Here is a 27,627-nt window from a genome sequence, read left to right on the forward strand (position 1 = left end):
AAAAGCTTTGTTAACTCTCCTAAAAGTGCTAGTGGGCATTTAAAATGTTCCCAAAATGTTGCATTCCCACGGCAATGGTGCATCTGCCAGTACCAGGCAACTTGACCACTGCCTGATTTGACCTACAGCCAGGATCTACCATCACACCTGGCGGGCAAAGAAGGCACAGGCTGCATCACAGTGCTGGTGGGCTGTGAGCAGTGGGAGAATGAAATTTAGTGTTGTCTTTCTTATTCACTAGAATAAAGATTCTTGCACATAACTGATTCTCTCTCTTTTCTTAGAGTTCATTACATAAGTAAGTTAAGTTTGCGGATGACACTAAGCTGGGTGGAAGTGTTGATCTGCGGGAGGGTAGGGAGGCTCTGCAAAGGGATCTGAACAGGCTGGACCACTGGGCTGAGACCAATGACATGAGGTTTAACAGGGCCAAATGCCGGGTCCTGCACTTGGGGCACAACAACCCTGTGCAGTGCTACAGACTAGGAGAAGTCTGTCTAGATAGTTCCCAGGAGGAGAGGGACCTGGGGGTGTTGGTTGACAGGGACTGAACATGAGCCAGCAGTGTGCCCAGGTGGCCAAGAAGGCCAATGGCATCTTGGCTTGTATCAGAAACGGCGTGACCAGCAGGTCCAGGGAAGTTATTCTCCCGCTGTACTCGGCACTGGTGAGACCGCTCCTCGAATCCTGTGTTCAGTTCTGGGCCCCTCACCACAAGAAGGATGTTGAGGCTCTGGAGCGAGTCCAGAGAAGAGCAACAAAGCTGGTGAAGGGGCTGGAGAACAAGTCCAGCAGCTGAGAGAGCTGGGGTTGTTTAGCCTGGAGAAGAGGAGGCTGAGGGGAGACCTTATTGCTCTCTATAACTACCTAAAAGGAGGTTGTGCAGACGAGGGAGCTGGCTTTTTCCCAAGTGACAGGGGACAGGACAAGAGGGAATGGCCTCAAGCTCCACCAGGGGAGGTTCAGGCTGGACATCAGAAAAAAAATGTTTTCACAGAAAGGGTCATTGGGCACTGGAACAGGCTGCCCCGGGAGGTGGTTGATTCACCTTCCCTGGAGGTGTTTAGGGCACGGGTGGACAAGGTGCTGAGGGTCATGGTTTAGTGTTTGATAGGAATGGTTGGACTCGATGATCCGGTGGGTCTCTTCCAACCTGGTTATTCTATGATTCTAAGTAGGAAGGGGAAAGTGGTGAGCTGTGGTAATAGAATGCATGATCTAAGCTGATGTTAACTCAGTTAAAAAACTATAGGAAATCCAGTAAATGAAAGCAATGGCAGATTTTTTTTGGAGAGATTTTTTTTTCTTCATCTTATGGGAAATAATGCTTTGGTTTTAAGTCTCATGATCCTGTATTGACTTTCATGTTTCTGATGTGCTAATTCTGACTTCACTTTTGAATTATTTCTGTTTAGCCAGTCAAACATCTTAAATATTAACTTGTGGTTTTCCTGTAGGTGATTGCTGTGGAGCCCATAAGTAACCATGGGGGACCCCATGTGACTGCTCAACACCTACACCAGAGCCTGCAGTGGCTCTTTGGCATCACAGCGGTTGCTACAGATGTTGGTCATCTCTTTCTGGTTGACCTTTGTTTGGATCGTATATCTTGCAGTCTGAATGAAATACAAGCATTGGGTAAGCTTGCAGTTTTTAAACTTGACTTTGACAGCAGGAAAATGTGTGTCTTTTTGATAAACAATATTTTCCTTCCTCTTTGAAGGCAGCAGTGTGCAGGTATTTGTGACTGCTGATTACAGAGGGCAGTTTGACATCCTACAGTTCTGCGCTGATCTAAAATAGGAATGGCTTAATCCTAAGGGTATAATTGTCCCCCTCCCTCCAAGATTCCAGCGTCACTATGATCCTTACTGTCGAGGTGCAGGAATTTTACCATCCGAGCCAGTGCAGCTGCCTGGTGGGAAGTTGTGTCACAGGTGCCCTGTTCCTCAGGGATGTTCTTCTGCTTCTGTTAATTGACTTGGGGCGAAGTTTAGGCTTGATTTTTAAAATAAATCGGACTTATCCAAAATCATGCATTTAGACGCATGACATCTCTAATTTGTCTATTCAGATTGCAAATGCTCCTGACTGTGAGAGAATTGCCTTCAGGAGTTGAGGTTACTTGAAACAGCTCCGTCATGAGGCCCAAACTGCTGATTTACAGAGTCCAAGGAGAAGTTGTCTGTCTTTAAGGTCTCATCCAACCCAAACCATTCTAGGAAGGTTACACTTTTACCTGATGTTGAAACATAAGTGAGAATACCTGCCCGACCAGGGAGTTCTTTTGTTCTTTGAATGCCTACAAAATGGAAAAGCAAAAACCAAAGGGTTGCTTAAATGATATTTTGCCTGGGACGGTGGAATGAGATTATAGGTGTTGTCACATCAGTGTTTAAAATGCAACCTAAATAGCACAACACGTTCATGTCTGGTTTTGTGTGTGTAGATTTCCACGTTTTCGCTATGTTTCCTGAGGACATTCCGGCAAGAAGACGAATTGCCACCATGGGAGGGAGACATCTTTGCTATCGACTACGAAACCCGTCAGGAACACCGATAACAACACTCTGCTACATAAGCAGAATCAATCAGCTCGTTGTGGGTTTTTCGGATGGATGCCTGTCACTCTGGAATATGAAAACTTTGGAGAGGGAGTAAGTAGAGCTTTAGGCTTGGCCATGCCTGGAGGGGCAGGGCTCTCAATTTTTTGCTGAAGGAAGCATGTTAATGGAAAGAGAACTATTGGAGGGACTGAAATGTTGAGTATAACCTTGGAATGTTTAGAAATCCTCTTCTGAAATAACTGTCAACTCAGAGGTGGATGAGTGGGTCACCTTCTCCCCACTGGACTAAGATTGCTTTCCTTATTGTGCCTGTGGATTAAGCAAATGAAGGAAACATGCTTCTTGGTTTTTTTTCAAGTGATTGGGATATGGCAGAGCTGTTCTTTCTAGGACAGCTTGTTGTATCGGTAGCATTCAGTGGAACCAGGAACTGTGTGTATCTCGATGCAATAGAGTTCAGAAATTAGCTTTCAGAACCAGTCAGTGCAATTTGGCCGTACACCGAAAGGCTGAAATGTGTTAATGATGTGATTTTATTAATAATATTCTTAAAAGTGTCTGGGGTGAAACTAAGGAGACGGGGAAAGTCAATAGCTGATCTGTGCCTGGAAATAACTTGTTTCCTACATTTCAGCCTTGACCAAAAATAGGGGATTGACCCACTCTAAGGCAAAGATACACGTGAATGAAATTTGCCTGGAACACTTGGAGATGAGAATAAGGGATAAGAGAGCTCTAAGCAGTAGGAAAATTAAGAAGTGATTTTAAATCTACCGAAGAGCAACCTCACTTGAAATATTTGACCGGATTCAGATAGGGGTTCACTCCCGCAAATCTGCAGCGACTCCTCGGAAGCTATTGGATGGCTAAATAGAGAGTGAAGGAATAATTAGGTGGCAAGAATAGATTGTGAATGTAGCAGTAAGGTTCAGAAGTCTGGAAGAAATATACATAGTTCAAGTAAAGAAAGAAGAGCCTACTTCTCGTTGGCGCTGGTTTAAGTGTGTTCAGGAGGTATGCTGCCTTCCTCAGGTCAGTGTGGGGGTAGGCTACAACAGTAGGAACATTCTTTTGCCTGGCAGCTGAGGGCAGAGGAGGGCATAAATCCAGGTTATATCATTTGATGGGCAGTAATTTTGTTGCTCCTTGACTGCTGCATAAAGCATAGTGTCTCCCCTGACTCAGTTCTTTGAGATGGAAGAACGACCTTCTTCACTTGGAGGATAAGCGTGTCAGGTGCTCTTTCTCAGAGGATGCTTCTACCCTTCTACAAACAGGGACAAATCACTCACCTTTTTTCTTCTTTTATTCCCACCACCCCTTTTTCTTAAACCTGTAGGCACCACTGTCGGCTTGGAGGAAGAAGGATTCCCGTCTATGCGGTTACTTTACAAGAGCCAGAGAATGATCCTCGCAATTGTTGCTACTTGTGGGCTGTTCAGTCTACACAAGAAAGGTGACTTAAAATGTGTAATAAGCCACTGACATTTTTTTCAATATATTTGTTCACATTCAGTTGATAGATGTATCTTTGTTTTGTTTATTTAGCTCGGCAGGAGATTCTCTCAGCTGCACAAGGTGTTAAGCTTATAATGGGATTTTTACAGGACTTTACAGAAGCAAGGAGGGGCCTACTAGTTCCTACCTTGTGAAAGAAGGCAAAACAACACTGGCTACATTTTTGTGCTTGCATTTGGAAAAGATTTCCTTTGTTTCTTGATGAGTGCTTCATGATTTGCAGTTTTAAAATAGCCTCACTAGTAGTTGAGGCTGCCGATCTAGGACACTGAAGGTGTCAATAGAGCAGCTGCCCCGAAAGGAAAGCGGGGATGGTATTGCTGATTCCCCTGTGCAAGCTTCAGCCGTCTTTGGAGCCTTGATGAGCCTTTTCAGCTCGCCTGGCCGAGAGCCATCACTGTTCACTAGAAAAGTCAACGTTTTCTGCTGGGCTGATGAATCAAATCAGTGTGTGGCAGGATCCAGAGTAAGCAAAAGGGCCTGGAACTTTGGTACAAGGGCAAGGGAGAAAGACCTCTCTCTCTCAGTGTCAGCAAGCTATTTAACCATCTCAACTACCCCTGGAGTGGAATCTTTTGAAGTATGACTTTAAAGCAGTTCTGATTGAGAACTCTTCACTGCGAAGAACTATTCCTAACAATTTTTAGCCCATCCAATATGTGAAAACTTTCTAATGGTGTGGTTGGCATTTGCCCCTGCAGCTGCTAGGGTCAGAGTTTCCTCCTCTACGGTTTAGTGTCTAGAGGTGACCAGTTATCCTCTTTTGGGAAGTGGTGTTTTTCTGTTCAGGAAGAGCATGCTTTTACGAACACTTCAGTCTTGACCTAATACAATTATGATTAGGACTGTAAAGCAGCTTTGTAATCACATTTCATCATTTATACCTCTTTCAGCAAAGGCGATGCTTTGAGTTTACACCTGATGCGGTTAACATTCGGGGATCGAAAACGTTTGGCATGCGGACAAGTCATGTATGAGGTAAGAGGAGCGTGTGTGGGAAAAGCTAAGCGACTCTCAGTGAAGTTGGCAGGGATAATGTTTCCCATCAAAAGTCAGAGCAGACCTGAAAAACCAGAAATCCTTTGCTGAGCCTTCCTGGGCATGGTCTTTGTGCGTACTTTTTCAAAACAAGTTTTAGACTGCAGCACTGTGTGTTCCAACTGGATGCATCTGCAAAGAGCCTGTGAACATTAAATTCCTGAAAAGGAAGCAGCTTTTATGAATACAATGATTCTGGATGTGAACATTGAATTAATGGCATGTAGGAAAAGAAGACAGGGCTTTGAAGGGCTTTGTTTCACCAAACTGCAGACTTGAATGTGCTTCTGTCTCTTTCCTCTTCTTAAAATGGGGTCAGATAAAGGTATCTCTTTATTCTTTTCTGATCTTTGGGTTCATCTTCTTGGTTTTCTCTTGAGCTCTGTCTATTTGCCATCAGAAATAAACTCATGGGAAGTGTATACAATACAATATCCATCTTATATTAGATAGATACGTTCTTTCCTATTGAGGTCAAACCTACGTTTGTATCTCAAAATGACCTTTTCTCTCGTCTTTTCTCCAGGGTTTGGAAGGCTGTAAAGAAAGGTTCAGTTTAGATCTCGCAAGTCAAATTTGTCCCAGGAGAAGGCAAACCAGCAACATTAAATTACTGAGCTGTCAGACCATGGAAGACTTTTATGACTGTGTTGACAAAGAGGGTAACACTAATGAAGGTTTGTTCTGATGTCCGTGTCATCTAAGCAACGAAAGCTGTTCTGTACCCATAGTCGACAGGTCTTAAATATCTGTGTAGGCTGGTTTGTTGTGTTTATTTTAAAAAAAAAAAAAAAGAGTGCTTAAGTTATGTGGGACTACATTCAGGGAAAAAAAGGCACAGAGAAGGCTTATCACTCCACTTCTTGACAGAAATGGAGCGTTGTGTTTCCAATTTATATAACAGAATTAAGCGAGAGTAGAGAGGGATGTTTTAAAAATATCAGGTGTATGGTATTTTCTACTAGTAAGGAACAACGTCTTGTCTTTTACAGTACCATCTCCTTACACCAGCATCTCGATCTTTTGCTGGCAAGTGACTACGTACGGTCAGGAAAAACCATCTACTTACTTGGGGTTGTTTGACATAAATTGCTGGTGTGACGCTGAAATGCCGGATTCCATAAGGTAGAATTTTATTAAGCTGTTTTCACTATCCTCACAAATAATTCATAGAAATGTTGGCTTTTAGCTTATGCACTTGTTTTCTTCAAGGCCAGAAAATTTACCGCTCAACTGCCCTTATTTTGCCCTGTGGACACTGGATAATGCAACCAGCATGGCTTCTCCAGACCTCATTTTGGATGTTCTGGTCCACCAGCCGAGTCTAACGTGGGGAGCGCCGCCTTCTTACCTACCACCTGACCAGATTTTAAATGCAAGCGGCTATAATTTTGGTAGGTATTTCACTGCTTTTAATAGTGATAAGCTTAAATTGAGCTCAGATGCCATTTCTTGGTTCTCTCATTCAATGTTTGTCACTCAAAATGCAAACCAAACCAGAACACCCCGAAGCCCCACAAGCCCAGCCTTGATGATGTTGTACTAACGAGGTATTTAATATTGTGAAAGGTATCTGACTGTCCGCTGGGGTTTGGGGTTTGGTGCTTTTGCACAAACTTGTAAGTGATCTGATGAAGACAATGGGTAGTCAGTTCTGTCTTTCCAGTTACTGCTGTTGGAACAATGTAAACTAATCATGACATAACTCCGAGAGTATGGATTGTTGTCCAACGTTCATTGCTTCTGCAGATGGAGTGTGCTTGCTGAGGTCTGGAGTTGTCCATGTCACTTGCACCGGTTTCCAGAAGGAGGTGAGCTTTTACTCTCTCTTTCTTGAGAATGCCTAAAGAGATGATCCTTGGCTACGTTTTTTCTGATGTGCTGCTTTTGGTGTCCATTTTATGCTCATTTTACGCTCATCCCCCCACATAATTGTGATGCTATCCTGCCAGTGTCCTGCAAATAGTAATGTTTTAGGTCCACTGTTGAGACTGTAAAACTATCATTGTCTCCAGCTGAAGCCCGGCCAGGGACTGACTGTCTAGGGAGAAATAGAGCAGTGCTGGAGGAGCAAGAGCGGAACTCTCGGGAAAGTCCAGGAAAGTCGCTACGTCTTCATCTCCCATCAGTTGGACTACCTGCATAGTCATGAGTTAGGGTTTAGATCCCTGACTAACTTGAAAAAGGGGGGTAGAATGGAGAAAAAGTAAAATTATGTAAATGTTTGAGATGAAATGGATTTCCGATTTGTGGAAGTGTGTTGGGGCAAGTAACAGTTCTGCACGGTGTGGTAGCTAAAACCAAATTTCTTGGCAAGTTGGCCTAGCCCCTACGCTGTTTGTTTTGGAAGCCTGGTGCAGACTCTTCAGATTCCAGTCAGATGTTCTAGTTTCAGCTCCAGCTTGGAAGTAACTTGGGAAATCAAGACTTTTTTTTGTTCCCTTTGCTGAACTGTGTTGATCTCATTCAGAGACTTGTACTGTTGATGGCTCAGATGTTGAAAGTATGGAATGTTCTCATTTAATTTTGTCTGTTCTGCTTAGGAGGAGCAGTTAGAGGCCATGTTGTCTGCGGCTGTCCAGACAGGTTCTCTAGAACTCCTGACTGGATGCATTAAACATTGGACCTCTGAAAGTAAGACTTCTAAGGCTGCTTTTCTGGGTTCTCTTTTTCAGTTTGAACCTGTTGATTCATTTCTGTTTTGTTCTCTTCTTTTAAAGAGCAGCCACGTTCTGCAGCAAATTTAGAGTTTATTCGTGACTGTGCGTGGAAAAAAGTCATCTACACGAAGGATGAATTTGATGGCATATGTGAGTACCAGTGTAGTCATTCCGCAGATGTAAAATCATTCCTTCTGTTTGAGCTTATTCAGTAACCTGCTGGTATGTGATATGGCTCGTGTGTACCTTGAAACGCTGGAATTGCTCTGTAGGCTGATGATTCAATATCTCTTCTCAAAAAGGTGTTCCACTATTTGATGGCTCTTGCAACACCGTTGACCCACAGGTGCTACAATCCCTTCAGCGCTGCCAGTCTGTCCTGAGCAACCTTACCAGGGTGTTAAAGTTTTTCCAAAGAGAACCACAAGAGCTCACTGAGAAAGGTTTGTCTGATAGCATTACTAAATCTTTGGTATTTTTTAGTAAGATTTGGGATGATTGTGGTTGTTGCTTGGGTTCTGATTGTGCAAATGTGAGCTTTGATTGATAATTGTGTTGAAATGGTGTATTGGCAATATTAAACTTTAAGGCAGTGTAAATGAGTGACTTGTAGATTAAGTTACTTAGGTTTCTACATCTCCCTCGGTTATCCATTTTTATTGGTGGATTGAGGGAAAAAATGTCCCTTTGCCACAGAAAAAGTCTCTACTACAAGAAAACCTGATGTCTGAATCATGAATGTATTTAGTAGTTCAGGCTTTGATTTTTTATTTTTACCTTAGCATATCTGATTTTTGAAGGGGTTGGTTTCTGTTTTGCTGGTGATTGTGGTTCTTTTTCTTCACATCGGAGAGTGATACGGAGTGAAAAAATAGCAAAGATGGAGAATTGTGCCATGTTATTTTTATAGTCTCCAGTTAGTATGATGAAGGGACTTTTGTAAAAATGAAAGGAATCGCATACAAAACTAATCTTATGCCTTTTTTTCAGATTTTGCTGACTTGAAAAATAAGGAGGTGTTAGCTAATCAGTTTTCCATGCATGCAGAAAAGGTCATCTGGCTCTGTCAGTCTAGTCTCCTTCCAGAGGGCGTAGGTAAGCATGAACTGTAATGCATTGGTCACAAGGAGGCTACCCAGCAAAAACATCTTTTGGAGAACTGGGTTTTTTTGATAGTGAACTTCAGCTTACGCTGCGTGTTTTGAATGCTACACTGAGTGTAAATTTGAAACAGTACTTGGGACAAGACGGAATTGAGTCTTGTGTCTCACATCTCTGGTAGCAAAGGCAGGAACAGGACTGGCTTCGTTCAGGGTTGGGAGCTTGTCTGTGCTTCTTGGTGCTTAGCTTGTATGATCTTTTATCTTTCTTAGTCAATGTTTTTAGTTTACAAATGTGATATTACTTCTTTAACTTGCTTTTACTTTATTGCCTGTCGATGGGACGATGCATTTGTCTGCCTCTTTCTACAATTCCAACATAGAACACTGTGGGAAAGTCCTCCCTCGCCTTCATAGAAAGCTGGCAGTCAAGAAAGCTAAGCCTTACCACTTACGTTCATCGATCTTTAAAGAAGGTAATATTTGTGGGGTGGAATGTAATGGAAAACTAAGCATCACTTTGATGACACAAGGCTGATCTATTTTCCCCCCTCCTCTTTTACAGTGTCGACACCAAAGCTGTTACCAACAGTAGTAAAAAAGGCCAAAGTCAACATACATTCGAGATCAAGTGTAATCTACAAGATATTATTGAAATTGGAAACACACGTATAGGAAGGAAACAGAAAACCGGTTTGTCACAATTTGCACAAATTTGTCACAAAGCAGCTTTTTAACAAAGATTAGTCTTCAGCTACATGTTTGGAGAAAGAAAAGTCTATTTGAACTGTGTGAAGGTTTTGAGGGAAGGGGCAGCAGAATAAAGATCTGTTTGGGTATTTTTCACGTATAATACGTAACACTTAAGAATCAATACACCATTAGTCATGTTTGGAGAGAGAGTTTTCCTGCTATGATAATCTTATTATTGCAAATAGATGTATTTATATTATGGTAAATATATTTACAGAATATAAGATAGATGAAAGTAAAACTACGATTTCAACCAAGCTGCTGGTGTACAGATTATTTTGACAGACTGGATTGTGTGACCAAATAGGAACCTTTTACACCTTCCAGCCCAGTTTCTGCCTCATTTCTACTTGTTTACTTAAAACCAGGCAGAACTATAAAGAGCCAAAACCTGATAATTTTCCTGCAGGTGGTCTGATCAAGTAAAGTAGAATTCTGATATGGTTGGACTTCAGGGGAATGGAAGCCTGTTAACATTTTCCTTTGAATTCTAGGGCTTCAGAACCACCAGCCATGATACGTCCTCCCCCGGAAATGGAGTTGAGTAACATCTTTGTTAGGGCACAAGCTACAAAATATTTGTTAACATCATAGAATCATCAAATCATAGAATAACCAGGTTGGAAGAGACCCACCAGATCATCGAGTCCAACCATTCCTATCAAACACTAAACCATGCCCCTCAGCACCTTGTTCACTCGTGCCTTAAATACCTCCCGGGAAGGTGACTCAACTACCCTCTTCTTCAGACCTGCTATAATGGTCAGCGACAGAGGCTGGAGAGTTTGTCAGGGTAAGTCTACAGGTCTGGGGCACTTCCACTGCAGATCCAGAAGTGGAAGTGAATGGCTTTTATGTCAACATTTGTATTTGCAGCCGGATGAGTTTCAGTGGAAGCCGCGGTGTATTAGAGAGTGACTTGAAAGTTTGTCTTACTGAGCTTGCTTCTCTAGTAACTCAGATAGAGGCTGGAGGAAATCTGTTGCACTGAGGGGCTGGAATTGTTTTCCCCTGTCCAAATCCCCGCTATCTCTTGTTCCAGAGGAAAGTGGGACTCTGACTGCCTGATGATCGATGGCACAATGCTAGCAAAAACATGTAGTTTAGAATTAAGTCGTAGAGAGAAGCATTGTTTTAATTTTTTGTACTGTGGAACTTTTACGATTTTTTTTTTCTGTGTTCTGTTGCAAGGTCTTTTCTACTATGAGAGAATGGCTTTGCTAAGAAATGTCATAGGTAAAAAGCCCTGTTAGTTTCTTTCTCAAAAATTAAACACAGATTGTAATTTTTAAAGCACTCGTAGCTGTAGCAAATAGCTTCTTACTAGAATGACACACTGAAATCTGCTGCTTAAGAGCAAAGGCATTTCTAACAGTGGCGTAGCAGTAGATGATTTTTGCTGAAATCATCTCTTTTCCGGCACTGCCAACAGGCTTTGCTTTTGTTCTGTTGGTAGTGGAGACACAGAGAATAAGAAGAGAGAAGAGGGAAGTCATTGGGCAGACACTTAATTTTTAAGCTGCTGAAATACTCAGAATTGCTCTTCTGGTTTGTTACCTGACTCAGGAGGGGAGCCTAGAGAGCGAGGGCTTTGAAACCAGTGGTAGCCCAGAGCTGCCTTAGAACATCTATTTAAATATCTGAAGCTAAACTCTTTGGATGCCTTAGAGAAATCAAAGTGTATTTCTATTCTTCTTCAGAATAGAGTTTTGTGGTTAGGACCTGCCTGTCTTCAGGTTTCAACAGCTTAAAACGGCAAGACTAAGACATTAGTATTTTCTGATTCCTACCACTTTTCTATTCTTATTTCATTATTTTTTTCAAAATATAATGGGAAAAACTTGTTGGTCTTCCAGATTTATTAGCCTTAACTGGATATTTGATATCAGACAATTTACTTGCTGCTGGACATCTTTCATTGCTGGCCAAATAAAATAGAAAATGTAGTCAAGTCCTTTGCCACCACCTTTGCTCTCCCTCAGGGCCTTGTAAAGCTTATTCAAGGATTTTGGCTCCTTGATCACCATGACTATGAAGTATGTTACTGTTCAGTTGGAGGTACATTACTATGCAAGGCTGTCCTCTATAAAATGGTTTTCAGAAATTGCTGCTTATCTAATAACAGGTATTAAAACACCATAGGCTTTTTTCATAGTCCTGATGCAGCATCTTCAGCAGTTAGTTATGATTTGAGATTCTGTTTTAATTACTTGGACAGGTAATTGATAAAACTTATTATTTGTAATGTGCTTATAAAAAGTGCTGTTTGTATACAGAGATTTGATTAACCTAGGAAAGAGGGAATTACTCCTTTTAAAACACTCCCTTTGTTCTGTACGGCTAAGTGAATAGGATCTCTGATACATGTCCAGTATCAACTATGTCATTAGTAACTCATGCAAGTTCGTTTAACTGACATTCACCTTTACTTTAATAAACTTTTGAATAGTTGTGTTGCAAGAACGTATGTATTTATCTTAAGTAGCCCGGTCTTCAACCCTTACAGAAATCACTGGCCCACCTCGGTCATCAAGAAACAATGGAAGTAGCACTGTGGCTACAGATGAGAATTATTCAATCACTCGTTTGCCAAGGACAGCATAGGCAAGCCCGCAAATACCTACGGAATGTGAAGCCATCCGTGTCAACGTGTAGCGAAGCGCAGCTTTGCCTCAGTGTGTTGTTGTCTAATAGGTAAAGAAATATCTCCCCCCATTTTGACATTCAAATATTGCATAAAGTGGAGAACGAATACTTTAAATCACAATCCGCTAAACTTCCTTTAAACTTGGAATACAATAATGTTGGGGCGTCATTTTGGTTATGCTATTACTATATGCTTACCTATCAAAAAAAATGAATTACAGGTGCGTGGCGGAGGCTTGGGCTCTTTTGCGGCAACATGCCACCGAGGTAAATAGAGAAGAGCTCTTAAAACACGTTTACGAAAGGTGCCAGGAGATGGGACTCGTGGAAGACTTACTGAAGCTTCCTTTCACCAACACTGAACTAGTGAGTCTAGACAGAAAAAATCTTTATCGTCTCAGTGGAAAGAGAAGAGGCAGATTTGTAACAGGCTTTTGAAATATGTTATTTCTCATAGGAGTGCTTGAAGTCATATTTACGGACCAGGGCTAGAATACCAACCCATGCAATTCTTTCAGTCCGCAACCAGCAGAGTGCCTGCTATTGGCCAGCAGACCAGCGGAATCAATCAATGAAGGTTCATCTTATGGTGAGTGTAAAAGTTCTGTCAAGTGCACAAGGTTCTGCACACTGGTTTGCTCAGTGTAGAGAGGGAGGAGCTCCAAGAAATTCCGTGTTTGAACACTGTGGGAAAGTCCTCCCTTACATTCAAAGAAAGCTGGCGGTGGAGAAGGCCAAGCCATACCACTTGTGTTCATCAGTCTTTAAAGAAGGTAATGTTTGTGGGGTGGAACGTAGTGGAAAACGAACCATCACTTTGATGACACAAGGCTGACATATTTTCTCCCCTCTTCATTTACAGCCCCAACACCAAAGCCATTACCAACTATAGTAAAACAATCCAAAGTAAACGTATGTACCATAGGAAGTGTCATCACTAAGTTATTATCGGCACGAGGAATACATGTATAGGAAGGAAACAGAAAACCGGTTTATCACAATATAGGTAAGCAGCTTTTTAACAAAGATTAGTCTTGAGCTACATGTTTGGAGAAAGAAAAATCCACTGGAACTGTGTGAGTGTTTTGAGGGAAGGGACAGCAGAATAAAGACATGTTTGGCTTTTCTCTTTTATAATACTTAACATTTAAGAATCAATACACCATTAGTCATGTTTGGAGAGAGAGTTTTCCTGCTATGATAATCTTATTATTGCAAATAGATGTATTTACATTATGGTAAGTATATTTACAGAATGTAAGATAGATGAAACGAAAACTATGATTTCCACCAAGCTGTTGGTGGACAGACTATTTTGACAGACTGGATTGTGTGACCAAATAGGAACCTTTTACTATTTCCAGCCCAGTTTCTGCCTCATTTCTCCTTGTTTACTTAAAACTAGGCAGAACTATAAAGAGCCAAAACCTGATAATTTTCCTGGAGATGGTATGGTCAAGTAAAGTAGAATTCTCATGTGGTTGGACTTCAGGGGAATGAAAGCCTGTTAATGTTTTCCTTTGAATTCTAGAGCTCCAGAACCACCAGCCATGAGAAGTCCTACCCCGGATATGGAGTTGTGTAACATCTTTGTTACAACAGATGCTACAAAATATTCATTAAAATCTTCAGTATAGAGTAGAGTTATAGCATTAATAAAAATGTTGTTTCTCCTACGTGTGTGTGTGCCTGTGTCTATGCTTTCTGTGCTTTCCAAGTGTTCCGCAACACTGCCAGTCACGGTCATGCTGACAAACCCTGCTCTTTGTGCTCTCTCTTCTCTCCTTATCGGGAACAGCTCAGGGCAGGCAAGCTAGCAAGGGTGAGGGTCTACACACCTTTCAGACAACAGCACAGAGTCACCAGATCTTCATAATGACCCAGGGCTGGGGGAGTGGTGCTGGCAGCAGAAAGACAGAAGTCTTGCTTAAGCTCTGAGAAACACAAACTCCTCATTTATTTCTCTTAGAGGCATTAAGGCTTTGACAGTAAGATCAGTGCAAAGTACCGGCACCTCTCCCGGACAGGCAGGAGGACTAACTGGTGGTTTCTTCCGCTAAGGCCCCTGTTACCCAAGGCCTGCCTGCCTTTAATACTTGGGGAATGGGGAGAAGTCAGAAGGCTGTGCTTGTGAAGCAGGCGCTTTAGTGGCTAAGCAGTAACTTAGAGGAAAGAGATTAAACAAAATTCTAAAACTAGTACCCAAGAAGTCACTCATTTACCATGACTGTGAATTAAAACTTGGTACTCTGCATGTGTGTGCTCACTATAGGCAAAAGGTATTTTTAAGTCAATTTCTCTTCTGTTTCTCCTGCCAACAATAGCACAGTGAAACTATTTCAGGATTAGGCTTTTACAGCAATTATATCGCAGTCCTCCTGCCTTACAGTAACTTCTAGCTCCTCTTGTTTATTGCCCACATTGCATGCATTGCTGTAGATGAGCTTCACCTGGACTGTTGTTCCTGCTACGCTCCTAAGGGGAACAGTCTTAATTCCTAAGTGACTACTCACTGAATTCTCTAACCCCCCTGCAGTTAGAACAGCACATTTAAGTGCTATTCCTCACTTCCTGTGAGGTGGCAGACCAAGGTCCTTTCCCCCACACCACCCCTCAGAAACAGGAGCGACATTCCCAAGATTTTTTCAGTCTAGCCTGGTCTTGTCCCCCTCCCCTTCACATCTAGTTTAAAGGTCTATTAATGAGCCCTGCTACCTTCCTGGCTAGTATTCTTTTGGCTCTTGGGGACAGGTGGACCCCATCCTTGGATAACAAGCCTGGTGATTTTCCTGTCAACCCACAATCAAAGAACCCAAATGTTTGCTCCTCACACCCGTTTCGGAGCCAGTTATTTCCCAGCACTTCCTATTCGTTCCCTCGTCATGTCCAGTAGCTGGAATGCCAGAGTATTGTCCCAAATTTGTCCCAAAGAAGACAAGATGCTTTTTGGTTGTTATGCAGAGCTTTTGAGTTTAACAAGTTTAGTATTATAACACTTATCCAAATAAAATAATTGCTACTGTATGTGATGACATTGTTTTTATTTAATCCCTCAACCTAAAGGTTCTGCTGGTGGCAGAAGAACTCGCTTCCATTCCATATGTGTATTTAAAGTGCAGGTTCACAGCTGTTCCACCTTTCTGACAAAGTGCATGATGTCTCGTGCCAGAAGCTCTGGTTCCTCAAAGGCAGCAAAATGCCCTCCCCGTGGCATGTAAGAGTAAGTCACAATGTTCTTGAAGGTCTCCTTTGCCCAGGTACGTGGTGTATGTGCTAGCTCCTGAGGAAAAGCTGCAATCCCTGTGGGAACATACACTCCAACCCTAGAAGACACCAGTTAACTACATTTTTTAAAGTGTTGGGGAAAGTCTGTAGAAAGGAGGTTATAGAAAGGAGGTTATAGAGAGGAGGGAGCTGGTCTCTTCTCCCAAGTGACAGGGGATAGGACAAGAGGGAATGGCCTCAAACTCCACCAGGGGAGGTTTTTGGTCATTGGGCACTGGAACAGGCTGCCCAGAGAGGTAGTTGAGTCACCTTCCCTAGAGGTGTTTAAAGGACGGGTGGATGAGGTGCTGAGGGGCATGGTTTAGTGTTTGATAGGAATGGTTGGACTCAATGATCCGGTGGGTCTTTTCCAACCTAGTGATTCTATGATTCTAACGGAGTTTAATGATTCTGCGATTCAATGATTCTATGAAACATTCAGACTTTGGTAATGCCACAATCAGCTGGAGAAGTTTTGCCACAGCAACCCATTTTGTGGTCTGTGCTCTGCTGAAGAGCTGCACTTGTGCAAGGATCTCCTTGGTTCAAGAACGTCACACCCCAAGACCTGTAAAGTAGAGCCAACTTTGCACACAGTTCAGTCTCGAACTGTTGCAGATATTCCAGCTTGCCTTGTTCTCTAGTCTTGTGATAGGTGGCATGGAGGGTTGGCACTGGATGATCTTGAAGGTCCCTTCTCCCCCAAACCCTTCGATGATTCCAGATAAGGTGCCACCCCTCTTGCTGAAAGTCAGAAATGAGCTGCCTCCCGTTCCCTTTAGAATTCATGGTACCAGTGTAAACAAATGACTCTCCCAAGAGGAGAGGTAAACTGGATGAGTCTACAAAGAAAAGGACTCCTATTTGTATGCCTAATCCCTTGGAGAATTCTGCTTAGCAGCATTTTCCTGTGCAGCATCTCTTACAGTCATCTGCCCACCAGCAGCTGTTGGAGGTGCTTGGTTTGGAATACTGCTCTCCCAGCCGCTTCCCTAAGTTCATGCCGAGCACTTGTGGATCTCACTTTATCCCCCAGGAAGCCGTATCCTTCCTAACGGAGTTTAAACTCCTTAGAAATGCTATTGGTTTTCTCTTTTGTTTTCACTGAACGGAGCCACAGGTTACGTTTGCTTTGTGAACAACTACGTAGAGCTGCACTTTGAACACCAACAAGACTGAATAGACTTTGACAAGTCTTCTGCACCTTTTTGGCCACCAGCTACCTTGTGTGAATTACAGCTTCCAGACAAAAGGGACCCTTGAATATATTTCTCTAAAGCAAAGAACTGCTTGGATTTCTTTTTAAACTATTTAAACTATCTTTTGTAATGGGTGTAAATGTTTATAGAGTTCAATGTGGTTCAGTCTCATTTGCAAATCTGCCTTGCACCTACTGCTTCATTACCTGGAATCAGCAGTTAGACCAGGGTCCCTGGAGAAGTTCTCCTTGTAGAAGCGCATTGAGGGCACAATGGAGGATGTCACCCAATAAATCATCACATTGGTCAAAAGCTCATCAAGAGAGTACTTGCTGTTGAGACACAAAGAGAAGGACATTTCCTGGGAAGCTCTTTCTCAATCCACTCCAGGGGGCTCATGGCCTGAAGAACAAATCTTCCTCTTGTTCTCCACGCGTTTTCAAGCAGCAAATGAAATTGGCACCCTCGTGTCCAGAGCAAAACTGCCTGCTGCTTGAAGCAGCCATTTGCATGCGGTCTGCTCTAAGTTTAATTGACTACTTTTCACTGTCATCCTTAAAATTCAGCTTTGACTGCCCTGTCTTTTCCCTGTCTCCTCATTAGTTAGTATTACCCACTATTTTAATGAGTCTTCTTGTGGAAGAGCATCTTTTTTCCTTACCTTTCCAAGCCTCCATCATCTTTCTGCAGAAATGATCTGTCTGTCCACGTAGAGAATTTCTCCAAAACGTATGCAGCAAGCCCCACGGGAGAGTCATTCAGTCCACAGCCTAGCTCAGGAGAGGAAAGGGAGAGCTCTTGCAGTGTCCTAGCACTGCAGTACTTCAGGGGAAGTTCAGCTGTGTGGAATTTCAGGTGGAACTGACAGCACCCCAATCTCAGGTAATTCCTATACAGAAGAAGCTTGGAGGGAAGGAAGTCCTGTTGTCTTCTTGGTCATGCGTGGCAGAAAGAGAAAATTTGGGTGCCAGTGGATTATGCCCTTGGGAAGCACTAACACCATAAACACAGTGGGTACGCCGCATATTGTATCTGTGTTCTTACCTGTGAGACAGGGACAGGAGTGACTTCAGCTTTAGTCCAGCTATGCAGGACTCACAGACGCTCCCATATGGCAGCAGCCCAACTAAAGCCCATTGTGATTTTCTTCCTGTACTGCAATTGCTTTGGACTTTGCTGACATCAGTTTTTATTGGCCAGTTTAATCAAGCGGTTTTGCAGCTCTCTGCAGTGATCGTTAGAGTAAACCAAACCCTGGCTAGCTATCGAGTTTTCACTTAATCATTAACTTCCATCTGCAGAGAAGTTAGGATCATGTTGAAATGTACAGCTGCTAGCACAGATTTTTGTCATACTCTCCCTCCCCTGGAACTTGCTTCCTTATTGCTGTGCTTGGATCCTCACGGTAACTAGTTATTAATCCATTAACTTAATCCTTCTCTTAAGACAGCTTTGTTTCTATGGTCTCCACATCTACACCAGTGCGAGACAGCTCTTCTCTCTTTCCCCAGGATGAATTATTTCAGGAAAGGAATACCCCACAGTCCTCGCTAGCGGGAACTGACGCAAAGAATTCATTCCACTTCTCTGAGATGGCCACAGCTTTCTTCACACTCCTTACTTACTGGCCACACTAACTATGTCAGGCTTCTGGCTTTCAGGTGCTAGGGCTTAGGCCATTTAAAAGGCTTGGGCAAGTGATATTTGTTGTCTCCATCTTTTTCTAAGCTGTTCCTTTTAACTTCCTTCCCCACAGTTCTTGTCTCTTGCGTTTGTTCACCAGAGCCCATTGCTTGTCAAACACCATTGGCCTGTCTTCAACTCTCAGTTTTTACAGACTATAGCAGTTAATATACCATGTTCATAGTGATATAGAGATGGTTCATTACCTGCAGTGTCTGGTTTTGTGGCTTGGATATGTAAGTATCCTGACTCTTGCAGAAGGTTGTAGATACTCTTCTGGATGAAAGGGTACACACGTCGAACATCTTCCCTCGTGAGACCTACAAGCCATGGGATGTAAGCCCCAAGCATCACAGAAATGATTCTTCTCAAACCTAGTCTGCCGATGAAGATGAGGTTCAGATGCAGCCCCTTCACCGATCTAAAGTTAAGTTAATGAAGAGACGGTTACATCAGCAATTTTCTGTCTCCAGGTTTTCTGGAAAATAAGTTTGACCAGAGCTGTGATAGAAATTCACTGAGCAAAATACATAAAGCCCTTCAGGATTGCCATGGTTGACTGAAAGTAATGATGGGAGTTAGAAATGGTAGAGCTGACGCTATCTCCATCCAGCAGTACCACTGGTGCAACGCTATCTTTAGGCACTCAGTTTCTGGATGTGCCGTAGCCCTGATGGGAGTGCTGGCTGTTGCTTTTCAGCCGCTCTGTGCTGTAGGTAACAGGCTGCATCCGGTATTTTCTGAAATGCTTGAGCAGGTCACATGTGACCACAATGCTCTGAGTTCTCTGAAGTACAACTGCGATCAGGAAGATTGAGCTGCTCAGCCTACAATCTACCTGCTTTAAGAGCTTTCCACCTTTATCTGTTCCTTGACCCAAGCTTTGCTGCGGTGCCCACCCTTCATTAAATGCTAAATCATGTGCTGTGATGCCATTTCTAAGGAAGGGGTCGTGCTTCTTTTCCAATCAGTCTCAACTTTGCATTTTGGATAGGTAGGTCCTATATTTCATGGTGCTATTCAGCTGCTGAAAGGTTGAGCTCCTTCATTCTCTCCCTGCTGATGTTAAGTCTCTCTCCTTCCCCATTTAGAATAATGATCTGTCTCAACTGAAAATGCAGCAATGTGTACTTCCACAGCTTGTGAAAGAGAAGCCCAACAGCACTGGAATTCAGGAAGCACGAGAAGTGGGCTGACATCAATGCAAAGCGGATGAATACAAATGCATGCCCAGGGTTGTGGTTGTCCCAGAAGGAAACAAAACGGAACGGGATGAGAGCGAGGGCAAACAGAAGGCCGGCCCAGGACTGCTGGGTCAGAAGGCAAGGTAAGAAGAGGAGGCAGCTTTTCTGCGCTGATGCCTTTTGCTACTCACTGTGGCAGCATCTGGGCCATGTTTGTGGTAATACGTGAGCCCCAGTCTCCTCCCTGTAAGTAGTATTGCTTGAAGCCCAATCTGTTCATCAGCTTATGAAATATCCGCGCAGCGGCTATGCTGTCAAAGCCTGCAGGTAAAGAGAAACACTGGCAGGAGACCTGTTTGTCTTAGCCTTCATAACTTGGCCAAAGACACTGGCCTGGCAGAGGCACATGGCTGTGCCAGTATGTCAAGGCACAGTGGTTTCCTTGACCTAAGCTTGGCTGCAGTGCCCACCTTTCATTAAATGCTAAAACACCACCTAGTTTCTGGATGTTGCATACCCATGCTGGGAGGCCTGGCTCTTGCTTTTATGTCACTCTAGGTAATAGAATGTCTCACTCATGGCAATTGAGCAAACATAAGGTGATGGAATTCAGTGGGAAGTCGAGAGAGCCAAAACCAGACCTGGGCTTCCTGCCGCCGTTGCTTTCAAAATCTCCACAGCCAGCCCCAGAGCCTCAGCCACATGGGTGTTAGTGCAGAGACAAGCATCTGCATTCCAAATCTGCAGTGCCCTGGGGTCCTGGGGGTGACTGAGGTGTTACTACAAAAACCTTGCAATTCCATCAAAGCCTTTTCATCGCTTACCTTTCTGGTGCGGAGCCTCTGAGAAGCCGTAGCCTGGGATGGATGGGCAGATGACCTCAAACACCACATCACCCCCATCCAAGCCATGCCTGGCTGGCTCCGTGAGCAGAGGGATGATCTTGTAGAACTCGTAGAAGGAGCCAGGCCAGCCATGGACCATCAGCAGAGGTTGAACAGCTCGACCGTGAGGGACATAGGAGGGCTTCACGTGGATAAAATGGATATCAATCCCTGCCGCACATCCAAGACAGATAAATTAATGCTCTGGTCCCATCACAGTCTCTGCCCTGGACTCTGAACAGGGAGGGTGGCAAAATTCTAATTAGCATTCATTACAGAAGTTACACAATCAAAACAAGGCAAAGAGATGTCTAGCTGAAAAGGGATGCCTAGTCTATGTCTCATCTTTTTCATACAAACACAGGTATTGATCCTAGCCTCAGACAGTGGGGTCACAGGAGACTGAGCATCCATCTCCTGAGAAACTGGTCTCACAGTATGTAAGTAGGGCTGCACTTAAATGAATAGTGTAATGCAGGTAAGACACAGGTGAAAATACGGCAAAATCACAAACTATGTGCGGGATAAAGAGAGATATGAAAAAGTGCATGCAAGATAGAAGTTTAACCTGCAGACCTTTTATCCAAAGTGTGGCTGATGCCACCTGGTTAAATTGGGTGGTGGTGGTGGAAACTGTAGCCTCAGAGTCTGGGTAAGTTTGCAGTTTTCAAAGGTGGCTTCAAGGCAATAGCAGAAGAAAAATCTCATCATGAGGCAGTACAGATTCAGAGCCAGACGAAGGCCGTCTTGAAGCAGGCCTAACCTTATTGCCACTATCTAACGGCCACCATCCATAGGATGGAGTATATTATTAATATAGCCTCCACTAGCTATATTTCACTCCGAGCTGTTATGTATACAGTTGTCTTAAATATTGTAACCTTTTAAATGCCCCCTTCTCTCCATGCATTTCAGAGCAAGACCTACTCAGGCCACAAATACCCCTCACCTTCAATGGTTGTTTGGAAATGTGGGTATTTGTTCAGGACTTCCACTTGTTTGTGCCAGTCAAACTGGTTCCTCCAGTAGGCCACCACCTTCCGCAGGCAGCTGGAGTTGAAGCCGTAGTGGAAGGCAGCCCCTTCCAGCGGTGGCGTGTAGCGTGCCTGCTCCAGGCGGCGGTGCAGGTCCTGTGGAGGGGAGCCTTTCTTGGGAGGCTGGCCAGCGGCCGACACGTTCCCTACACCAGGGTGGGCAGAGAGGGGCTTTCCTGGCTCTGCCAGCTTTCATACCGCTACCTGGGACACCACGAGCGCTCCTGAAGCAGTGATATACTCTGCATGACCCCCTGAATAGTTTATATGGAGAAGATATTTTTCTGCAGTCTACCAGTTCCTCTAGGGTGCTCAGGAGTACTGGATCCTACTCTTGCCTTGCTGCTAACTCTCTTTAGGGGTTTTGACATTAGGAACTTGCCAGCAATGCTGGCTGGAAGAAGACTAAGATGCTCAGCCTGGGCTGCTGACTGCTGGTTGGCCAGAACATTAAGGCCAGACACATAGAGGTGCTGTGACTCAACCAAGACCCCTTCCCTCTTCACCCCTCCAGCCCTTCCCTCAGTACTGCCCCACTGGTGCCAATGCTGTCATACAACACTCTCACCTGGCTCCACCATCTGCTGTCAAAATCTGCTGCTCAAAGCACCACCTTTTTGCAGGAGCAGCCCCAGGTTGCATGGAAGGTCTCAAGTCTCAGAAAGTCTTTATGGGACATAGCAATGAATCTGAGCTCAAATCCCATTTGGAAAGGGTGGTGAGCCAGAGTATCACTTAATGGTGCTAGGTAGCTGCACTGGCGTATATAAATCCACTGCTACCACCTCCAAGATGTCAACTTAAAGCAGCAAGGTGGGTGATGGACTAGTTCCACCTTGCAGCTTCCTGCTCCTCCCTACATCCCAGCCATCAGTACCTCAATTTCTTTGTCAGATGTTTCAATCTTGAAGGGACGGATACTTTCATCTTCTTTCCCTTTTAAGGGTCTTTCACCTGAGCCCCACCATCCATCACCCATTTCAATAGTCTGGATCTTGTGTCTAGACCTCAGCCAGAAAACCAGTATCCCTCCAAGCCCCAGGGCAGCTGCAGGGACCAGGGCTGCATTCTTCTGAGAACATTCAAAAGACCTAGGGAGGCATAAAATTGTTGACGTTCAACAACAGAAGTGTCAAGGGAAAAGGGACTATGCTGAAATTTGTACTCACATCAGTTGGGCCTGGACAGTAACAAATCCCTACAAATCCCATGGAGTAAGCAAGGGCTGGGGGTTTCTGTTATTTTTTAAGAGTACAGGCAAGATTTGGGCCAGGGTTATACCTACCAATGCTTCTTCAGGACCTCAAGTCTTTGCTGCTCAGGACTTGGCAATCACAAGGCTTCCTTGGCCCTCTCCTTGTGAGCCAGAGTGTTCTGGAGGGCAGGGGTCTATAGGATATGGGCCGAGGTAGGTACTGGAGTGAATTCGATAGTAGCATCCGGACTCCTCCAGCAATAAAAATTGTACAGACAGAACGGGCTGAGGAGTAGGAGCAAAGACAAGGGTCTTCAGCTGCTGGAGTGAACTGGGTGTATTAGACATGCCCTTCTTGACAGTGCTCTATACAAAGCTCTCCTACAGATTCAACCATCTTTTAGGGCACACTGGTCCTCTGCTGTAGCTCTCCGTGACTAAGGGTCTCAGCCTGTCCGCCTGGTGCCCCTGATTCTGTTCTAGACAGCAGAATTTCAGACTTCCTTTTAGTGTGGGAAACAAGACACCAGAGCTGGTTTTAGCAGACAGGCAACAGGATTCAAAACTGTGATATTTAAACAAGTTACCACCAACAAAGCTTTGAACAATTTGGCAGTCAAGCTTAGAAGAGCGTAGAATGTTGCTCTTACCATTTTCTGCAATGATGTTACAGCCAGAGAGGCTCATGGAGGGAGCCCAAGCTGCTGCACTGCAGGAAACCCTTCTGAAGGCAGCCCCAAAGTCCAGCTATCCATCTGACTGTCCAAATAAAACTCAGCAACAATAGAAATGGAATTCATTAAACTAAAATAGACATGATTTTATCCTTGTTGGCCTAACCTTGGTTCCTTGTACATTGAAACCTTCCATTTGTGGGCCTGGACATGAACAGATGAGTTATTAACTAGCCGTGGCTAATCATAGATAGCTGTATAGCAGGACAAGAGGGAATGGCCTCAAGCTCTGCCAGGGGAGGTATAGGCTAGACGTTAGGAAAAAATTCTTTACAGAAAGGGTCATTGGGCACTGGAACAGGCTGCCCAGGGAGGTGGTTGAGTCACCTTCCCTGGACGTGTTTAAGGCACGGGTGGATGAGGTGCTGAGGGATATGGTTTAGTGTTTGATGGGAACGGTTGGACTCGATGATCCGGTGGGTCTCTTCCAACCTGGTTGTTCTGTGATTCTGTGATTCTGTTGAAATGCTTGAGCAATCAGTTCCAAATGGAGTGCACCTTCCTGTACCTCTGACTCATGCCTCAAGCTCTCCAGCTTCCCTTGCGCACTGGTAGAGGTGTCTGCGGCTATTGCAGGGGGCTGCAAAGGGGACTATGAAGATTTGTTGTTATCATCATACAATGTAGGGAAGGGACTATGCTGAGCCCCAGCCAGAATGCTAATAAAAAGTTGAAGGCTCAGCCCAGAGCATATTTCACTCACCTGATGCGGGACAAGATGTTCTCCCTACAAGAGGGAAGAAGAAAAATAGATCCTTATAATCTGGTAGTGTTGTCTGAATGGTACCAGCCCTCAGGGATGCAAACAAGATCACCTGCCGGCACCGTTTACTGCCCAGCCATGGGATCACAAGCCATTTAGCCACCTAGGAACATTCTTTTTCCTACTTTTTGAATGGGACAGAAAGAGAGGGGCTCAGAGCACTGCCTCTGCACAAGGAAACAGTGTTCCTGGAATGTGTTTCAGCTCAATAGCTTGGTGGCATAATATCACTTCCTTTGACACAGTGCAGATAGAAGGCACTAAACAACCGGGTAGGTGTCCTTGTGATGTTCCATCCTTCCAGCGGCTGTGCTACTTCAGCCAAGGAACTAGCTTATTTTGACTGCCGTGTAGCAATAGGTGCACAGACTTGGCAGTGCAATTTAGGTATCAAGAGTTATTCTGCTGCCAGTCACGTGGCACTGGTGGTGCTGCAGGGCTGGCAGGAGGAGAGGCTTGTGGAACCTTGCCCTGTTCAGAGCTCAATGAGCTGCTATACCTTTGCTATGTCTAACTACCCCTGAATGGATACCAAGCTTTTAGGTCTCATCTGGCTGCAAGAAAAAGAAAACACCCTCCTTGGTTCTCTTTCAGATTGGTAGATTCTCTTGCAAGAAAAGCAAGCAGTCTGAAAACTAGCAAAATTAGAAGCAGCAAGAGAAAGTCTTGTTGCTCTGCTTGTGGAAGGCAGCTAGATTAGGGAGCCATTTGGTGTCATAGTCATGATACTTTGAGCCAAAAGAAGAGGAAAAAACACCAACATGAAAAACCAAGCCTGCTGGCTGTTTCTTTTTATTCGGTATAGTTTCCCCTGATACTTGTGATGCAGAAAAAAGTGCCTGTACTGGAGACCCCAGAAGTGTCCAAGGCAATTTGGTAACAATATATAAGGCAGCCCATGTGTGATTTTTAAGGAGGCATCTACTTCAACCACTCCCAGACAAGGAAGAACAGGACTCATAAGAGGAAACAGCGTCAGCCTCCACGTCCCTGGAGACTGAGCAGTTTATGCAACAGGAAACATTATCATCCCCCTGCACTTCTATCCCAGTTTAGTGAGTCAGAGGCATGAAAACGGTTATTCTGACAATAGCACAAACTCAGTACTGCTTACAGAGCAAGCAAGCAAGCATGTCCCAGAAACAGCTCTTTAAATGACACAAAACAAAGCTCAGTCTAACAAAACCTCCTCCCTACTCATGCTCAGGAGAACTCAGCCTCATGCTCCCACCCTCTGATGGCCTGATAATCCCACAAAGACTGTCTCCTGCTCCAGCCCCAGAGAGCCCCATTTGGAGTCCCTGCGCCCCGTTCTGAGGAGATCTCACCAGGTGTTTGGAAGTAACTCCTGCCACATGTCTGCTTCTCCTTGCCTGGCCGCTGCTCTGAACAAAGCAACTCAGGTGTCTCCTCTGCTGGCTTTCTCTTTGGCAGTGACGCTTTCTCTTCGAGGCAAGGCAAGCTGCATCATCCATCAGTGCCACCTATCGCCTAAGGGGGCAGCTGCCAAGGGAGTTCAACAGAGGCAAAAGCAAAGTCCTCCATGGGGAGAGAACAGCCTCGTACAACAGCACAGGCAGGATGCCAAGTGCTAAAAAGCAACTCTGCAGACACTGCCTGGAGGTCCCCCTTTTATGTTTTTGCTTCCCCCGTGTCAGAACAGCACCTGAAAGAGCAAAGTCAAAATTTTAATGCCTCCAAGGATGGAGATGTAACATCCTCTCTGGGCGCCTGTCCCAGTGTCTGAATACCTCTATGGTGAACTAATTGTTCCTCATAGCTAACCAGAGTTTCCCCTGTTGCAATTTGCCTCCGTTGCCTTTTGTCCTTCAACAGTTGCTCCTCCAAGACGAGTCTGGTCCATTTTTTCCTACACTCTCCAGGTAGCTGTAAACAGCAATTACATCCCTCTCTGCCTTCTCTTTCCCAGGCTGAACAAGCTCATGTCTCTCTGTCTCTCCCCCTGTGATGTGCTCCAGTCCCCTGGCAGCTTGGTGACCCTCCACCACCAAGGGTGAGCTGATTCCAATTGTTCGTCTGCCAGCAAGTCTAAAACTGGACGTGGCAACCCAGTGATGGTCTGACAAGTGTTAAAGAGAGTGAAGCATCACTTTGCTCAGCCTGATGGCTAATGTGCTTCCTGTATAGTCCCATATGCAGTTCACCTGGGCTGCAAGGACAACTGATTGACTCAGGCTCAGCTGAGAACCTCAGGTCACTGTATGCAGAGTTGCTTTTCAAGCATTAGGCATACCACCTGTGCTGAAAATATCCCACACATTCTATTACCTAGAGTGACACAAAAGCAAGAGCCAGGGCTCCCAGCATGGGTAGGCAACATCCGGAAACCAGGTGTTTGAGAAGCAATGGTTTATGGTGACTGAATGCAAGAGACAAGCACTGTGCAGAAGGAAGTAAAGAGGAACAGCTTAGAAAAAGATGGAGACAACAAATATCACTTGCCCAAGCCTTTTAAATGGCCTAAGCCCTAGCACCTGAAAAGCCAGAAGCCTGACATAGTTCGTGTGGCCAGTAGGTAAGGAGTGTGAAGAAAGCTGTGGCCATCTCAGAGAAGTGGAATGAATTCTTTGCATCAGTTCCCGCTAGCGAGGATTGTGGGGTATTCCTTTCCTGAAATAATCCATCCTCGGGAAAGAGAGAAGAGCTGTCTCGCACTGGTGTAGATGGGGAGACCATAGAAACAAAGCTGTCTTAAGAGAAGGATTAAGTTAATGGATTAATAACTAGTTACCGTGAGGATCCAAGCACAGCAATAAGGAAGCAAGTTCCAGGGGAGGGAGAGTATGACAAAAATCTGTGCTAGCAGCTGTACATTTCAACATGATCCTAACTTCTCTGCAGATGGAAGTTAATGATTAAGTGAAAACTCGATAGCTAGCCAGGGTTTGGTTTACTCTAACGATCACTGCAGAGAGCTGCAAAACCGCTTGATTAAACTGGCCAATAAAAACTGATGTCAGCAAAGTCCAAAGCAATTGCAGTACAGGAAGAAAATCACAATGGGCTTTAGTTGGGCTGCTGCCATATGAGAGCGTCTGAGAGTCCTGCATAGCTCTGTGAAACCTCAGACGGCTCAGAGTTTAAGAGAATCTCACAAGCTGTTAAAGGAAAGGGATTAAGACAGCATAAAATCCATTATGTTCAGAATCCATTGCCCCCCTGCTCCCCTGTTTCAGGCACATGTTTTAGAATCACAAGAGTACAGGAAGGGGAGACAAGGAAGTCTGAAACGAACGAGCAGCTTCTGTACAAGCTCTGCACGTAATCTAGGAACAAGAGGAGTGGGGATTTTGTAGCACACCAGAACTATGAAATGTAGAAAATGGATTTGGGGGCGTAAGGAAATTGATTCCCTACTCAGCCTAAAGCAATATCAACATGACC

The 27,627-nt window shown here is 44.3% G+C and overlaps 2 protein-coding genes and 1 long non-coding RNA gene across 5 annotated transcripts; 2 read left to right on the forward strand and 1 right to left on the reverse strand.

The window, feature by feature from the left end:
- The first annotated feature begins 2,622 nt into the window (after nt 1-2,622).
- On the forward strand, nt 2,623-11,665 carry LOC138718239 (protein ELYS-like). 2 transcript variants are annotated; one of them, XR_011337026.1, is made up of 7 exons: nt 2,623-2,657; nt 3,907-4,023; nt 4,979-5,063; nt 5,650-5,800; nt 6,873-6,934; nt 7,667-7,933; nt 11,619-11,665. XR_011337026.1 is itself a non-coding variant. In XM_069852592.1 (6 exons), the coding sequence occupies exons 1-6, from the start codon at nt 2,638-2,640 to the stop codon at nt 7,868-7,870; spliced, it is 639 nt and encodes a 212-aa protein (XP_069708693.1). In that variant the 5' UTR covers nt 2,623-2,637; the 3' UTR covers nt 7,871-8,063. The 2 variants fall into 2 exon arrangements, 1 of the variants encoding a protein (XP_069708693.1); XM_069852592.1 differs by lacking the exon at nt 11,619-11,665 and having other exon boundaries at nt 7,667-8,063.
- A 328-nt stretch (nt 11,666-11,993) lies between these two features.
- LOC138718245 (uncharacterized) lies at nt 11,994-12,902 on the forward strand. Its single transcript, XR_011337028.1, has 3 exons — nt 11,994-12,330; nt 12,504-12,648; nt 12,740-12,902. It is a non-coding gene; the product is annotated as an uncharacterized lncRNA (long non-coding RNA).
- A 2,352-nt stretch (nt 12,903-15,254) lies between these two features.
- Nucleotides 15,255-25,704, reverse strand: LOC138718222 (epoxide hydrolase 1-like). 2 transcript variants are annotated; one of them, XM_069852563.1, is made up of 10 exons: nt 25,551-25,702; nt 24,163-24,186; nt 22,408-22,621; nt 21,446-21,626; nt 20,437-20,667; nt 19,804-19,933; nt 18,635-18,849; nt 17,407-17,515; nt 16,952-17,077; nt 15,255-15,605 (listed from the first exon to the last, which is right to left on the reverse strand). In XM_069852563.1, the coding sequence occupies exons 1-10, from the start codon at nt 25,577-25,579 to the stop codon at nt 15,404-15,406; spliced, it is 1,461 nt and encodes a 486-aa protein (XP_069708664.1). In that variant the 5' UTR covers nt 25,580-25,702; the 3' UTR covers nt 15,255-15,403. The 2 variants fall into 2 exon arrangements, with proteins under 2 accessions (XP_069708664.1, XP_069708665.1); XM_069852564.1 differs by lacking the exon at nt 15,255-15,605 and adding an exon at nt 15,949-16,114 and having other exon boundaries at nt 25,551-25,704.
- Nucleotides 25,705-27,627: the final 1,923 nt, after the last annotated feature.

This window comes from Phaenicophaeus curvirostris, chromosome 2 (assembly GCF_032191515.1).
Source record: "Phaenicophaeus curvirostris isolate KB17595 chromosome 2, BPBGC_Pcur_1.0, whole genome shotgun sequence".
NCBI lineage: Eukaryota > Metazoa > Chordata > Aves > Cuculiformes > Cuculidae > Phaenicophaeus > Phaenicophaeus curvirostris.

Coding starts and splice junctions, on each gene's coding strand:
- LOC138718222 (XM_069852563.1), bottom strand. CDS start 25,579: ATGTGGCAGGAGTTACTTCCAAACACCTG. Junction 22,622..24,162: donor AACATCTTGTCCCGCATCAG/GTGAGTGAAATA, acceptor ATGCCTCCCTAG/GTCTTTTGAATGTTCTCAGA. Junction 21,627..22,407: donor CATCTGACAAAGAAATTGAG/GTACTGATGGCT, acceptor TCCCCTCCACAG/GACCTGCACCGCCGCCTGGA.
- LOC138718239 (XM_069852592.1), top strand. CDS start 2,638: ATGAAAACTTTGGAGAGGGA. Junction 2,658..3,906: donor ATGAAAACTTTGGAGAGGGA/GTAAGTAGAGCT, acceptor TTAAACCTGTAG/GCACCACTGTCGGCTTGGAG. Junction 6,935..7,666: donor GCACCGGTTTCCAGAAGGAG/GTGAGCTTTTAC, acceptor TGTTCTGCTTAG/GAGGAGCAGTTAGAGGCCAT.